The sequence below is a fragment of the Microtus oregoni genome, unplaced genomic scaffold, assembly GCF_018167655.1.
Source record: "Microtus oregoni isolate MIOR12 unplaced genomic scaffold, Mior012 000023F_ref0000262, whole genome shotgun sequence".
Lineage (NCBI taxonomy): Eukaryota > Metazoa > Chordata > Mammalia > Rodentia > Cricetidae > Microtus > Microtus oregoni.
Window position 1 is genome coordinate 28,446,321 of NW_024543082.1, and position 16,154 is coordinate 28,462,474.

The window sequence follows — 16,154 nt, forward strand, 5'->3', positions numbered from 1 at the left end:
TTATTATATAGCTGTAACTGCAGTTTGTAGCCTCCAACCCACAGTGCTGGTTAAGCCTTCTGTATGAACAGAGCCAGTCCCCTCAGTTGGTAACCTCTGTCATTGGGATTAAATTACTTTGGCTTCTTTCCAAAGAAGGTCTGCCCTCCAAAACTGGTTGATACGCCATCAGATTATACAAAAAAAAAAAAAAAAGTGGGCACAAAGTCATCTCAAATGTAAGTCTTCTGATCATGTGTGTTCTACTTACAGGTCCCAGGATAAATGGCAACTATTTGAAGAGCTTGAAGCAAACTATTTCTCTTTATTCTTACAGACAGACATGTTTGTTTATATTTAAAAATATTCTCTTGTTCACTTCTTATATAAATATAGTAAAGTATGCAATCATTTAAACAATTAAACTTAAGGAAACAGTTTACACTCTAGGAGTTTGTTTTTTATTTGATTTTTTTATTTCATGTGCATTAGCATGAGGATGTCAGATCCCTTGGAACTGGAGTTACAGGCAGGTGTGAGCTGCTGTGTGGGTGCTGGGAATTAAACCTGCATCCTCTGGAAGAGCAGTCAGTGCTCTTAACCACTTGAGCCACCTCTCCAGCCCCTGGAGTTTTTTTTTTTTTTTTTAATTCCTAAAATTACTTGGAGAATTTAGAATTTAGTAAAATAGCTTAGCAAACTAGGAGGGATATATTTGCTGTAATCAGTGAACCCTCATTTAGCTTATTATTTTCCTTGTTAATTTAGGCCTTTAAAAAAATAATAGTAGATTTGCAGAGGGAAAGATGGCTCACTGGGTAAAATTGTCTGCCCCAAGTCTGCCGATCAGATTTTGATTTCCTGGAACCACATCACGAAAGGATCACAAATTGTCCTCTGACTTCAATATGTGTGCGTGTACCACATGCATGCCCATAAACACATACACATTCACACAAATAAAACATTAGGTTTGATATGGATTTATGTTATACATATCGAATTATTTATGTTGTTGTTCCTGGCAATCCAACACTGCAGACACTACTGGCTGCAGTGGCCAAAAAAATGCTTATAAATCTGGATTAAGTCATGCTTGGGTTCAAAGAGCCATTTCTAATGAGCAAGAACATTCAAAATCCTCTGGAATAGCTTCCATTCTATGCTAGTCCTCCCATTTTCATTGTATCATAAACTAACACAGAGAGATACTTCTAGCTAATATAGCATATTGTTTTTGCTTTATGCAAATGCTTAATTTAGTGCATATTGTTAAATCAGAAGCAATTCAAAAACGAACAGATATGAATTTATTTATCTTGTTTACTTCAATCTCTGCAGATGATGACAAATCTATGATAACTGTGTTTTGAAGTTACATTCCGCCACTTTCAGCCGAATTATGAGTCACACAATTTAGGTTTTTGGTAGTGGTTTAATAACTATTTAACTAATGAGATCACTGGGACCCAGAAGGACCCATAGTCTTTTAAAATAAAGTACAATTTTAACTAGACTTTCTTATCTCCAAATGGTTATTTACTATTGTCCATCACAAACAATAGGAATCAAACAACTATTATTTGTTACACTTTAATAGGATTTGCTAAATGAAAAGGACAGAGTTTAATATTTTGTAACAGGGCCCCAGACATTAGTAGGCTACCAGACCATAGCACAACTGACTCCATGATGGAAGCACCATTAGGCCATAAAACTTAGCACATAGACAGTACCACTCGCCAAAGCAAAAACAAAGACTCAATCCATGAAAGTCCATAGTTCTGTAAAAGTCTCTAAATGTACTAACCTTGCTTTTTAGCTTCTAGAATTCTGCTTCTTTCTAACCAAAGTATGTCAACCAGAACATAGTTTTTGTGCTCACCCTGATAAAGGCTCAGGAGAACTGGGCCCTGATAAAGGCCCAGTGTAGTCGTCGACCAGCTAATAAAGGTTTTCTATTGGTTTAAACCCATGTCTGAGCCGTGTTCTCTCATGAATACCCCACAACATTTAAAATACATTTTTATTTGCTTTTTTATCTGAATCAAGTTTTGTCATTGATCTATAGTGAACATTTAGATATAAAGCAATTTTGATCAAGACTTTGGAGTTTGGCTTGAACTAATTCTATTTTTCTTCCTGAGCCCCAAAGTTTATAAGAAAAAAGGAGGACAAATATATGAGATTAATATAAGGTAGCTACATTTTGATTAACATAAGTTTTGGTTCTTATCAGCAAACAAATAAAAAAGAAGAGTTGTATTTAAGAATATTAGAGAACCCAGGATGGAAGGGAATTATTGTGCAAAGATTATTATCTAAATTTTCTGTTACTGAGCTCACTTACAGTGGACTGTATCTCTAACACCTTACTCCTGAAAACTAGAAACATCAAATTCAGCAAATTTATCCAGATGACTAGTTTAAAACCCATATCCCATAATCTGGGATGGTGGCTAGGCTGTACTTGGTTAACAATGCCTATGAGCAGCTGGTGTTCCCTAACAGCGGAGCAAGAAATAAGAGCAAAAATTTACCTCTAATAATTGATTACAGGTTTTTCCCACCCACAAAACTTAGTATAAATAAAAATTGGAAAACACCAAAGATGCAGAGATAACCCAGAAATGTGAATGTGTGGTTGGTGGGACTGTGTGAGAAGGAAGTTCAGATCTTCTGTGCTGAGGACTTCAGGGTGGCCAAAACCTCAAGCACACACTTCCACATTGACACTAAGCTGATGACTAAAAGTTGTTCTGTTTGCTAGGCACTCTGCAGAGTTGGAGGAAGAAAGCACCATTCTCCTTCATAGAGCCCCCAGAAACTTTACCCCCTGTGTCAGGACTAGTGTAGAGTGAACCCAGGACTTAGAACTTCCTGAGCAGAGGACTAACCAACCACATCAGAAATGCCTTCCTGCTAAGTCTTTCCTAGTTACTTGGTAGGTAGTAGACAAGTCCAGAAGTCATTTGCCGTGAACAAGGACACCTACACGACAGGCTTTTCCTCTTCACCAGGGGAGTTAGGTGTTTTAAAAAGCTGTTTATGCTAGTCTTATTCCAACACTGTAGACATTAAATTATAAACAATGCTTTAACCATTTAATAATCATCAGGTCCACTTGTTTTTTTTTTGTTTGTTTGTTTTTGTAAAACTCTTTTTACTCTTGGGGGGGGGGGCAACATTCATCTCCCAAATAAATATATGGAGACTTATTCTTACTTATGAATTTCTGACCTTACCTTATTTCTAGTCAGTCTTTCTTTCTTTCTTTCTTTCTTTCTTTCTTTCTCTCTCTTTCCTTTCCTTCCTTCCTTTCCTTTTTTCTTTTTCTTTATCTGTTTCTTTTCTTCTTTTCTTTCTTTCTTTCTTTCTTTCTTTCTTTTTTTTTTTTTTTCGAGACAGGGTTTCTCTGTAGCTTTGGAGCCTGTCCTGGAACTCTGTTGACCCAGCTAGCCTCAAACATATAGAGACCTGCCTACCTATGCCTCCTGAGTGCTGGGATTATTGCCAGCTTTTCTTAACTAAGTGTCCCATCTACCTTTTGCTTCTGGGCTTTTACCTTTCTCTGTTTCTGTATATTTTTTCTTTCCTTCTTATTTTGTGTTTGGCTGTGGAGCTGTGTGGCTGTGTCGCTGGCCTCAGCCATTCTCCTCTCCTCTTTTTCTCACTCCTCGCCTGTAGGAAGATAAAGCCCACAAGGCTGAGAGATGAGCTAACCTGTAGTCTACCTGAGGGCCTAGCAACAGATACTGTCAGAGATCCTGATTGTGCCTAGCCAATGAGGGGTGACCACACAATGCCAACAGATTGGAATGCAGGCTGAGTGTTGGCAGGAGGGTCTATAAGGTTCTACCTTTTTCCAGTGGAAGTGTCACTCCAGCCTCTGGCATCCATATATCCAAAGATTCTGGAATGTTTGGTCCTGACTCCACCCCTGAGAAAACCTGCCAAATGATGACCCCTCCCCAGAGATGCTCAGGACCACTCCCACAGGGTATTTAAATTGTATCCCAGAGAACAAACACGTGGTTTTCTGGTCTTCCTTCCTATCTCCTCTCTGGGAGACTGGAGGGCTACCAGGGAACATTAGTATCCATTAAACCTGGGTTTTTTCTAATTCGGTTTGATTTGGTCTGATTTGGAGAGGCTTATTGGGGCACAAAAACTTTTCACTCCCCAATGCTGAATAAACAAGTCTGCTGTTCGCTTTTTACCTGATTCCCTAAGTCTATGCTGTTGATGCCACCCCTTCTCATCCCCTCCCCCGTGGGAGCCCTTAGGACCCAGCAACACTCCCTCTTCTTCCTTCTCCTACTTATTCTCTCTGCCTGGCAGCCGTGCTTATCCTTCTACTGCCTAGCTATTAACCATTCAGCTATTTATTAGACCAATCAGATGTTTTAGGCAGGCAAAGGAACACAGCTTCACAGAGTTAAACAAATGCAACATAGAAGAATGCAACACATCTTCGCATCATTTAACAAGGATTCCACAGGATAAACAAATGTAACACATCTTCAACTAATATTCCACAACATCCATTGCCTGGTATTTTGTATATTTTCTTATCTAAGCTTCATGATGATCTCATAGGATAGATGCTATTTTCAAAAATCCATATGTTGAAAAAAAAGACAGTCCTATCTTAAAGATTATTAAGTAAATTGTCCAAAGTCATAAAATTAGTTTATTTACCTCAGAGTTCACGTTTGCCCTAGTTGGTTAATCTTCATGGGCCTCAGTTTCTCTGTCTATAAACTTAGGCTGCATCTTCTTTTCTTCTTGAAATGTTCCTTTGACCAGCACCGGTTGAGCATGTTCCTCCAGGAAGAAGACTTCCTTCATTAGGAAGGCCACTGGGTGAAAATGGCTGGCACATACATGCATTCACAAGTCTGATCGTTACAGTCACTATTCACTTGTGCACACCCATCAAGCTCTCCAGCTGAGGCCTGTGGCAAAATTGCCTTTTGATCTGATGTTGTACATGAAAGCCTAGTCACGCCATTTGCATGTGATGGTGTATTTGGTTAACATCTTGATTCTTTGAGGTAGGCTCTGGTTATAAGCATCACGTTACCTACTCTACAAACACAAAAGCAAGTATCACACCTCTCCATGTGATGACGTGCTCCTCAAGAAATCCATTTGCCAGCCAAAAGTCCGTTTCCAGACACAGCCCTTGATGGTGAGCCAGAACCATGAGCCAAAGACAAATGTTTTTCTTTATAACTAAAAAAGAAAAAGTTTCTACTACCTGCTGAGAAATATTTGCGGGTGTAGAATCACCCCATTGCTTCCATGCAGCCCAGTCTACTGTCTCTGAGGCTGCCCGTGACTTTTCTGCTGGAAATGATGTTCTCCGAACTCCATTTCATATTAAATTCACACTTTAAAGTCACTCACGTTTTTGACATCTAGTATCGTCAGGATTTACAAATTTAAAAGAAACCAATTGAAACTTGCTTAAAAATAAAACTTTACCGTAGTAGAGAACAAATGACGGATTTCTTCAAATAACATAATTATATCCTAAAAGATTACATCGTTAGCATAGTTATTATATGATGGGTTACATCTTTAGTCAGATTTAAACAAAACATAAGAATTCTTTGCTCAAATGGAAGGGAGTAAGTCAGAAATGGGGAGGGGGTTGTCGATATTTGAAGAAAAGTGCTATTAATGTTCATCTACTCAGTAGTAGTAATATTTAGAGGTACGGTGTTACGGTAGGGAAAACACAAGACCGTAAGTTAGACCTGAGTCACGTCAATCACAGTCTTTGACTGTGAGTGATTAAAGACCCTCCCCCTTCACTTTTTGGAGCTTGGTCCCTCCTTTTCTGAGGTGTAACAATCCCTCAGTCAGGACCTCTGCTTTGCGTTGCTCTCCGCCTTCGGAAAGAACTACATTGCCCACAACGCCCCGCGCGGCACCAGGCATGCTCTCCGCCGTCTCTAGCAGCTTTTCCTCCGGTCTTCCTACAACTCCCACAAGACCCCACGGCCCAATCTTGCCTTGGCCCGGCCTTGGGTGGAGGCGGAGGCGGAGGCGCGGGAGTTATGGAGGGGGCGGGCTCTGCAGGGAAGTGCGTCAGAGGAGGCGCGGGGAGAGTAGGGTGCTGTGGTCAGAGCTGGAGGGCGAAGCCGGTGGAGTGAGAGGATGGGCGGTGAGTGCGCGGGGTCGCGGGCCAGCACGGGTCGCGGCGTGGAGAGAGGGCCCCTCGCCGGCGCAGCCCGGCCGGGAGGCTGGAGCGGCGGGCGGGCGGGGCGGGAGGGGCGGGTCTCTGGGCCGAGGGGGCTGGGGCTGGCTGCGCTCGGGTACCCAGGGCACCCGCCCAGCCCAGCACAGCCAGCCTCAGCCTGCCCATGCCAGGCCCTGCTGTACCACAGGCCCAGGGTGACCGCGGTAGGCGCAGCTTCCAGAGCCCGGCCTTTAAGGTCATCCGAGAGCACCAGGATGGACGAGATTTTTGAAAATCAAATCACAAACCGCAGTTACTGAGTTATTATTGTTCATTATTGCAGTCTCCCGGTCTTTCCGGAGTCACTTTCATTTCCCAAACTCTGCTCCCCAGTTTGTGAGCCTGTTGTCGGGTGCTTTTGCGAGGGGTTCGGTGCGGTCACGGTGTACATACACTTGGCAGGGTTTGACTCAGCGTGATCCGCCTTGAGTCGTTTTACCGCGGCCATTTACTACTGCCGTGGAGCCTTGTCCACGCCTAGGGAGTGTTCAGATTTTGCCGAACTCACCTTTCTATTTGCGAGTAGGGATTGTTTAGTTTTTATGGATACGTGCTATACTTTAGGATTTAGGGAGGAGGATTGCAGTTTAAGAGTTTAGAAATGTAAGGGATGGGGAGAGTAAGAAGCTGTGTCAGGAAGCTTGGCTTAGTTTTAATTGGATTGGGGGAGATTGATACCTAACGATGTTATTGGTCTCTTTGCTATGACATACACTTAAAACAAACTTTCCCTTCGGGTTAACACCTTCAAGATCTCTGATTTTCAAACAACTCCTCACTCCTGCCCTTATTTTGGAAGCCTTCCCACCAAAGAGCAGATGGGTCCTAGTTTCCTTTTCTTCCGTCTTTTTCTCACCCAGACCCTAAGCACTTAACATTTTGTAGCGTCTATAAAAATTCAACCTGCAGTTAATGTGTGCACGCTACTCTGCTGGCCACGGGCATGTCTGTTGTTTGTATCTGTAATGTGTATGTCCATTTCAGTGTTGTCTGTTTTAGTATGCAGGTGATAGACTAGAGACCAAGACTTCTGTCTCCGTAGCATCCTGGGTATGTGAGCATTCAATAAGTACTTTCATGAGAATGAGTTTTGTTTTAAGTTTAACATTTGCCTTTTTTGTTTGTAAATTTTTAAAATGATAAATGCATTGCCTTACAAAAAAGAAGGGATGGGAAATAGGGTGGTTTGAGATGTTTTAAAAAGTTATCTTCTTATTTGTTCTTGAGGTCTAACTTTCCTTCTTTCTTCGACTTAAACAGAGCAGTCTGAATGCCAGAATGGATAACCGTTTTGCTACAGCGTTTGTGATTGCTTGTGTGCTTAGCCTCATTTCCACCATCTACATGGCAGCCTCCATAGGCACAGACTTCTGGTATGAATATCGAAGTCCGATTCAAGAAAATTCAAGTGATTCGAATAAAGTAGCCTGGGATGACTTCCTTGGTGATGAGGCAGATGAAAAGACTTACAATGATGCCCTGTTCCGATATAACGGCACGATGGGACTGTGGAGACGGTGTATCACGGTACCCAAAAACACATACTGGTATGCTCCACCAGAAAGGACAGGTAGTCTTCATTTCCATTTCTGGTTCCTTTATGATTTAATAATCATTACTCGGTGATGCATAAACAGGGCTGTGCCTTGAGAAATCTGTGTTTGTGTTTCTCCCGCCATTTTCTCTTCTCAGCTTCTGTGCGTTCCCATTGTCCCCACTGATATCAGTTGGAACAGTAACTTTTTAATTTTGGGAAAGCTACTTGAACTCTCATACTTACTAGTTAGGAAATTTGTTATTCATTTCACATGTTGTGAGTTTGAAGATTTTAAGTATTTGATAATTTGTGGACGAAGTGGTATTCAAAATCAAGTCAACAAATTAGAGTTGATTGTCTTCTTACAATTAGCTATGTTAGCCAGGCGGTGGTGGTGCACGCCTTTAATCTCAGCATTTTGGAGACAAAGGCAGGCAGATCTCTGAGTTTGAGGCCTTCCTGGTCTATAGAACAAGATCTGAGATAGCCAGGACAACACAGGGAAATCCTGTTTTGAAAAGCCAAACAAGCCCCAAACCAATGATTAGCTACATATAGTAGGTTTCTATCATTTGCCTTGTATTTTAGAGAACATAATTAGATCAACTCTGCTTTTAATATGTACACACACACACACACACACACACACACATATATATATATATAAATTTATTTTTATTTTCTAGACAAGGTTTCTCTGTAGCTTTGGAGCCTGTCTGGAACTAGGTCTTGTAGACCAGGCTGACCTTGAACTCAAAGAGATCCACTTACCTCTGCCTCCCAAGTGCTGCTATTAAAGGTGTGCACTACCATTGTCCAGCTTCTTCAATCATTCTTATTAACACAACTATTTTAATTGGCAGGTATTAAATTGGAAATCTTAGCATTCTTCATAAAAACATTTTACAGTTTATTTTTGTTTATATTTACTTCTTTGACCTTGTACTGGGAAAGTATTGCATTCATATGGTGTAGGAAGTCCTTCTGTCTTTGTGTTGCTTTTATTGGTTAATAAAGAAACTGCTTTGGGCCTGTTGATAGGTCAGAACTTAGGTAGGCAGGGAAGACAGAACTGAATGCTGGGAGAAAGAAGGACAGAGCTGGGAGAACTGCCATGGAGCCATCAGAGTCAGACATGCTAAATCTTTCCCGGTAAGCCACTGCCATATGACCATACACAGATTAATAGAAATGGGTTAAATCAAGATGTGAGAGTTAGCCAGTTAGAGGCTACAGCTAATGGGACAAGCGGTAATTTAATTAATACAGTTTCTGTGTGGTTATTTTGGGGCTAAGCTAGCTGGACGGCCTGAAAGAACAAGTGGGCCCCTCCATGCAACAATCATATCTAACAGAATACACTTGAGTTACCATATACTAAAAAGATGGTCTTATACCATGTATGCAAAATAGAAGTAACATGCAAAGCAAGGGAGCACAGGTTTATTGTTAAACCTCCAGTTCTACTTATAGGACACGGAAGCATATGCTGGGAAGGTGGGAGCGGGACAGTTCATGCAGGACACTAGGTTTTCTGAACACCTTGCAGACTAGAGGGGCATTGAGAGGAAGGACATTGAACAGAAGAGAGACCTGTCCTGTTCACTCTGGGTGATGTCTGTACACAGGAACCCCATGCAGGGCTGTCAGCTCTGGATCAGTTAGTAGGCTGTTGTAATGCAAGTGAGAGATCATTGTAAGTCAGACCAACATAGCAACTTGGGTTGTAGCAGGATCTTGCATATATTCCGAAGAAAGAGCTGTTTTAAGGATTTTCTGTTGTGATGTATATGGACAAGAGAACCTAGAGAAGTTGACATGTGTCACCTCTGAGGACTATGGCTGGGATAGTAAGTTTAGGGGTGAAGATCAGAATTCTTCAGAGTTTGTGTTCCTGTCCATATTTCCCAGTCTTCTAATATACCTTCTTCGTTACTAACATACCTTCTAAATGTTACTTTTTTTTCCTTGTGTCTAAATCAGTGAGACTCAGAGATGGCAACGGAGTTTGTGTTCCTGTCCATATTTCCCAGTCTTCTAATATACCTTCTTCGTTACTAACATACCTTCTAAATGTTACTTTTTTTTCCTTGTGTCTAAATCAGTGAGACTCAGAGATGGCAACGGAGGGCCAGAGATTATGTATGTCCTGGGGAATGTCTTCTGCATCACTCTTTGACTTCAAAAGATAATTACCGAAAGAGATTATTATGGCATGTTTTTTATGAAAATAACCTGCAGTCATTGTTTTTTTCCAGAGTCATTTGACGTGGTTACAAAATGCATGAGTTTCACACTAAATGAACAGTTCATGGAGAAATATGTTGATCCTGGGAACCACAATAGTGGAATTGATTTGCTTCGGACCTGTGAGTACTTGGAAGAATATGTGTTTGATTGAACTCTGTTTCTAGAATGTTAGTGCACAGCGTCAGCATTAAGTAACTTCCCCAGCAGCATCTAGTAAGCTCTGTTCCGTGGCTAATATTATTTGGAGGTCAGAAACATACTTAGTAAACTTCAATTAACTTGCAGTAGAGGGAGCTAATAGAATGGAGGGTGAGTCTTGATTTCCAAAAGATGGTTTTAGTGGTCCCAAATAAGGGGAAATTTATTAGGCTCCCATTGCCTGAGCTCACATGAGCATACCTGTAGAAGTTGGCCAAGCACTCAAGGGCTCAGTATCAGGCCTGTTGACAAGACCCTTCCAATCCTAGTAGTAGCCAAAGATAGATGGCAAACCAAACAGTATCACACGCATTCTGTTCCTCCATAGTTAGACTGCCAATCAGATGGCATCTTCAGACTTGAGCAACAGTTTTCATGATGGTGTTTTCAAAGGAATCCTTGAAGTTATTCAACCTTGCAGTGAGAATGAGAGAGAGGAGTATATTTGGGAGCAGAGTTTTAAGGGAAGGCATAATATTTACAAATAAAGACTTGTATGCTGTTCTAGAAAACAAAATAAATACAAAGGAGAATTTATGGGATTTATATCTACCACTAAGCCTGATATACTCTGTGTCCACTGTGTCCTCTTTTGTGATCACCGTTTATTTTCTTGCTATCACCTGCCTTTGATCATGTAAACACTTTCATTCTATCTGTCTATAGAAGGAAATGATGTTTTACCGTACTTAAATCTTGGTTCTTCACTGTTCTTCATTTGTATAAGTTACTAATGCCTCTGGTTTTAGTTCCTTCAGTTACAAAAAACCCCAAATAGTAGTAGCACCCAATAGTGTAGGCTTTTGGGACGATTAACTCAAGCATGTGAATAGCAAACATTGCATAGTATTTTAACTGCCTTAGTGGCTCTTTATTTGTTTTCAGGAAAAAATTGGAATCCTTTTGAATCATAAGGCCTTGATATTAAAATACTCATTTCTCACCCTCCAAGAAAAGCTCTAGTTAATCCCTTAGGATATAAAGAAATTGCCATTGTAGAAAAATGGTCTGAAATAATTTTTTATCCTTTTTAAAACTAGATCTTTGGCGTTGCCAGTTTCTTTTACCTTTCGTTAGCTTGGGTTTGATGTGCTTCGGGGCTCTGATTGGACTTTGTGCCTGTATCTGCCGCAGCCTGTATCCCACCATTGCCACGGGCATCCTCCATCTCCTTGCAGGTGGGTTAGTCAGTTCTTTGGATTCTTCTGTCTTCTTAGGGATTGGAATTGTAACTTGTGAACATTCATTGTATTGTCACATCTTTGAGACGCTTGCTTCCGTGCTGTTGTGCAGCCACGTTCTGATTTCTCACTTTCTTCCCAAGGTTTGTGTACACTGGGCACTGTGAGTTGTTATGTTGCTGGCATTGAACTACTCCACCAGAAACTAGGGCTGCCCGAGAATGTATCCGGAGAATTTGGATGGTCCTTCTGCCTGGCCTGCGTCTCGGCTCCCTTACAGTTCATGGCATCTGCTCTCTTCATCTGGGCTGCGCACACCAACCGGAAAGAGTACACCTTAATGAAGGCCTATCGTGTGGCATGAATGGGAAGCAGCCTGCTTGATGATTTTTAATAATGTTTTTACTATTGAAGTTTTCCCTTGCCGTCTTCTCAATTGTCTTTAAATTTTATTTTTGTGGATATGCCATTTTATCCTAAAAGTCCCTTTTGTTTATATACAGTGCCACTAAATGCACAGTAAATACCACTTAAAATATATGTGGCTTCCTTTAAGTGATTCAGTCTTTTTACCAGACTGTTCAGACAGAACTGTGGAGATGCAACCCAGCTTTGTGAAGGAGCATTGGCAATGGAAAACAGACCTAGCACAGGGCCTGCTGATGTCTGCTAAGTTCAGTAGTGTAGGAACTGTGTTGACTAGGAACTAATTTCCCTGTGAGATCTGTTATCACTGTTGAAAATTCATGTTTACTTTCCTGTTGTTGATACCAGTCAGCTAGGAGAACCACTGTTCCGAAAGATGCGTGAACATAAAATTGGGAAATTATTTTTAGCATCCTTGTCCTGAAACTTTGGTACATTGCTTCATCTGAGATAAAATATGGCAGCTGTTTATACTGTGATTGTCTACAAGAAAAAAAAAGTGAAAAATGATGTTTACTTGAAATTGTAGCTTTTAACTGCAAAATTTCAATTCAATGAAAAAAGCTGTTTAATCTTGCTACATTATACTTTCTTTTTTAAAAAAATTCTGAAATTCATTAGGATTTCAGTGTCACCAAACCATTGTAAATTTTTGCTTCTTCCCCTCCACACACCAGGCTTATTAAAGAGAACTTTCTTTTTAACAGAGAAAAATCACAGTCAATTCCCCAACTGCTTTTTTTCAGCTAAGTACTATATGGGAGGTCTTACCAATAGGGACCCCCAGAGCTGGGGGTTCCACCACCACAAGACCTAAAGCTCTGGCCACCCACTAACTTCCAACTGTGGTCTTTATTTCTTGTGGTGGAATGATGTGCCTTTCCTTGCCCAAATTCCTTCCTGGTGTATACCAACACTATCTAATGTCTTCTGATTCAGTCATTTTTTATAATATGTCTGTAAACATTGAACTTTAAAAATCTTATTTATTTACTCCATTATTGTAGCATTTCACAGATTTAAAAAAAATGTAACTCAGTAATTTCTTACCAAATCCTAAATCTGTCTTTTTTTAAAAAAATAAAAAAAAGAAAATCATGTAGAATGTGTAAATTGCTTTAGGTCTCAGCACGTTGGGCTTAAAAATGGGGATGACTGTAGGAGATAAATTATACATGTGTTTGAGTCTGTATATTAGCTACTTTTTGTTGACCATGACCAAAGAATTTTAGGGCAGAAAGTATATTTTGGCCTACAGTTTGGAGGCAGAGTCCATAATGGCAGAAGACTACTGGAGCAGGAGGCTGAGAAATCACTTCTTCGGCTGTAGACAGGAAACGCAGAGGGAGAATGAACTGAAAGGTAAGGCTGTAACCCAAAGCCCGCCCATCATAGTAGTGCTTCCTCCAGCAGGCACCAGCTCCTGAAGGTTTCGTTACCTTTCCAGACAGCCGCGGGGACCAGTGCTCAGAGATGTGAGCCTATAAGGGATGCTCTTCAGTCAAACACTGCAGTCTGTTGCGGAAACTGGATAAAAAAGCCCTTTCCTCATTAGAAAACCAAGTGTCTTCAATGAAACATGTTTCTGAACTAGGTCTGGGATCTCTTCATATTATATTTGATGTGGTTAGTTTTTCCTAAGCAGTCATTTGATGACTGAATTTTTGTGTTCTAGGAGGAGAAACTTCAGCCACTGAGCTGCCAGTGCTCCCTTTATTTGTGTTGTGCATTAATAAAATGTCAGCTTCTCTCTTATAACAAAGTCAGCATTATTTACTTTGATTAGTTCCTTCTGACGTAGCTGGTCACTGGAGTTTCTACCTACTCTTTTAGTTTTGGTATTGGGCAATAAACTCAAGGCCTGGGTATCCTGGGGGAGCTAGCATGGAACTACATTCACAACCTGGTTTGTTTTTGATTTTTCGGAATAAGAGTTACATAAGCCAACCTGGCCTTGAGTCCACTGTTTAGTCAAGCCTGACTTTGAACTCCTGACCCTACTTCCTCTGCTTGGCAACTGCTAGATGATAAATAGGTGTTCAACATCATACATACTAATTTGTTTTTATTTTTAAGATAGTGTCATTAAGTTGTTCAATCCTGAACTTGCAGTTCTTTTCACTTCAGGCACCAGGTTAGCTGGGATTCCAGTCTTGCTGTCACCGTTCCCAAACCATTCTTAATGTTTGCCTTCAACAACTTCTGTAGGAAGTAGACATGATAAAAGTGAACAAAGACATTTGGGGGTACCATTTGGAAACCTTTGGCCGCTGCTTTTTGTGTGAAGACGTTATTTCAGACTCTTCCGGCCTCTCACCCCCAGTTCTCTGTGGCAATGAAGTCAGGATTGGACTCAGTTCCTGCTCACCAGTAGCACCTTTGAGTGTGGAGAGCCGGTGCCTTTCGTCTCTATGTTGATCATGTTATGTATGTGGCAGAGTTGAGGACATCCTCTTCTGCAGCAGCTTTTTGTCTATACAATAGGGCTTGCTAGATCCAAAGATATGGTAGCAGTTTTTCCTTCCCAATTGAACTATATGAAATTGCTGATAGCAATTTTGACCAATCTAAGGTAAATCCTAGTAATCTTTCCATGCAGTCTTTTCAAAGCAACCTTCAGGTATTATTAATTCCTGGTTTTCTGGAACATATTTTGCAGCAACTTAAGAAGTTCACTTTAAAGCTAATTTTACAGCCCTAATAATTAAATGGTATGGGTAAATATCTGCTGTGTTTCTTTCAGCCAAATTTAAGGATAATCATGAAAACACTGAAATTTTTGTAATAGAAGATGGAGAATAATTCTAGAATCTGTTTTTTCAGGTATCCCTCCCTGTGTGCTATCTATTCATATGGTAATTAGTGTCAATATTGGTATATTTGTGGTTAGGAACTCATCACAGGTGAACTCATTTAAGTCATGTGACAGAAGAATGACCTGACAATAACCAAATTGGAGTGTTTTCATACCAACACCAAATTTCATGCTGGTACTGTTAAAATTTTTATCTGTCAGGGGCTAGCCAGAACTCTCAGCAGGTTAAAGCTCTTGCATGTACCAGTCTCATGACCTGAGTTCAATCCTTGTAACCCATGATGTAAGAAAAGATCTGACTTCCAGAAATTGTCCCCTATCTCCCTCTGAGTGTCATAGCACAGGAATTCCCATACTCAATTTCTCTCTCTCTCTCTCTCTCTCTCTCTCTCTCTCTCTCTCTCTCTCTCTCTCACACACACACACACACACACACACACACGCACACACCTTAAAACATATACATCCATTTTATTACGAGGGCATTTCAATGCTTAATCTTCATGTAAACTTAAAATTCAAATGCAAACTTCTCTAAATTTTTGGGTTGCAAAGCTCTGAAGGTACAGACTGGTATTTTACAGGCAGGATACAGCTCTGACCTGACAAATGGGTGGGGCCTTTTGTCCTCCTTTCAGCTTTCGTAAGGGAATAATGATTCAGAAAAGGAGTAAAGCAAGGGGGATCTATTTATGCGTAGAAATTCTTTTCCCTTTGTTCACGTGTTCTAATGAGAGGACTTTTTCCTTGGGTCAATTGCAGTTAAGTGCCAGTGTCCTGTACGTTCATTATGTGATGATGAATGATGAAAAATCACACATTCCATAAAGAATAACAATGGCTTATTTACCTTAGAGAAGTTACCATAGCAACTAACCTCGGTATCAGACTTTTTGCTGTTCAGTGAATTAATAGATTTTTCTGAGATACAAATATTTATATACTTTCAACAAACTTATATAAAACAAGATCTAACATATTACTTTATGGTTGAAGAGGTTTGGGAATATGAAATAGAGACTATTTGCTTTGTGTTTACTTTTAAGATGTTTGCATTACTGAATAATTGGTCGCCTTTTATCTACTGACTCAGTGTTGGTGGCACAGGGTGTGGCCTTCACCCCACCTGTCTTGCAGCTTTTGGACTCTTCCCAGCTGACCAGCCTTCTGTTCTCATTCTTTTAGCTTGTCATGTTTGTAAACACCGGCGATGCCCCAGGCTACCTGCCTGTTTCCTAGATTCTGCCTTTTCTGATTCACTCTCAAAGTACCCAAGATGTCTGTTCCAAAACTTAAAGCTTGTTTATTCAAAGGAGGTAGACTGACTTAACTGCTTGACAAAATAGTCATCTTAGAATATTGATGTATTACTCTGTAATGTTCCCTTCCCAAAATCTGTAAAAGTTTTCAGAAACTTATTCTCAACTTCCATGGAAGGAATTTATGTGATCTTTAAGGAATGCTGGGATGAACTCTTTGCATATCAATGACCTGTTTTGCCCTATGAAAGAAAGAATG

The 16,154-nt window shown here is 40.5% G+C and overlaps 1 protein-coding gene across 4 annotated transcripts; it reads left to right on the forward strand.

Annotated features, from left to right (window-relative positions):
- Positions 1-6,044: 6,044 nt before the first annotated feature.
- On the forward strand, positions 6,045-13,577 carry Cldnd1 (claudin domain containing 1). Of its 4 annotated transcripts, XR_005976239.1 has the most exons (7): positions 6,085-6,154; positions 7,236-7,279; positions 7,490-7,799; positions 10,025-10,135; positions 11,255-11,392; positions 11,539-13,183; positions 13,269-13,577. XR_005976239.1 is itself a non-coding variant. In XM_041673303.1 (6 exons), the coding sequence occupies exons 3-6, from the start codon at positions 7,508-7,510 to the stop codon at positions 11,757-11,759; spliced, it is 762 nt and encodes a 253-aa protein (XP_041529237.1). In that variant the 5' UTR covers positions 6,054-6,154; positions 7,229-7,279; positions 7,490-7,507; the 3' UTR covers positions 11,760-13,577. The 4 variants fall into 4 exon arrangements, 3 of the variants coding, with proteins under 3 accessions (XP_041529236.1, XP_041529237.1, XP_041529235.1); XM_041673303.1 differs by having other exon boundaries at positions 6,054-6,154; positions 7,229-7,279; positions 11,539-13,577; XM_041673301.1 differs by having other exon boundaries at positions 11,539-13,577.
- The last annotated feature ends 2,577 nt before the right edge of the window (positions 13,578-16,154 follow it).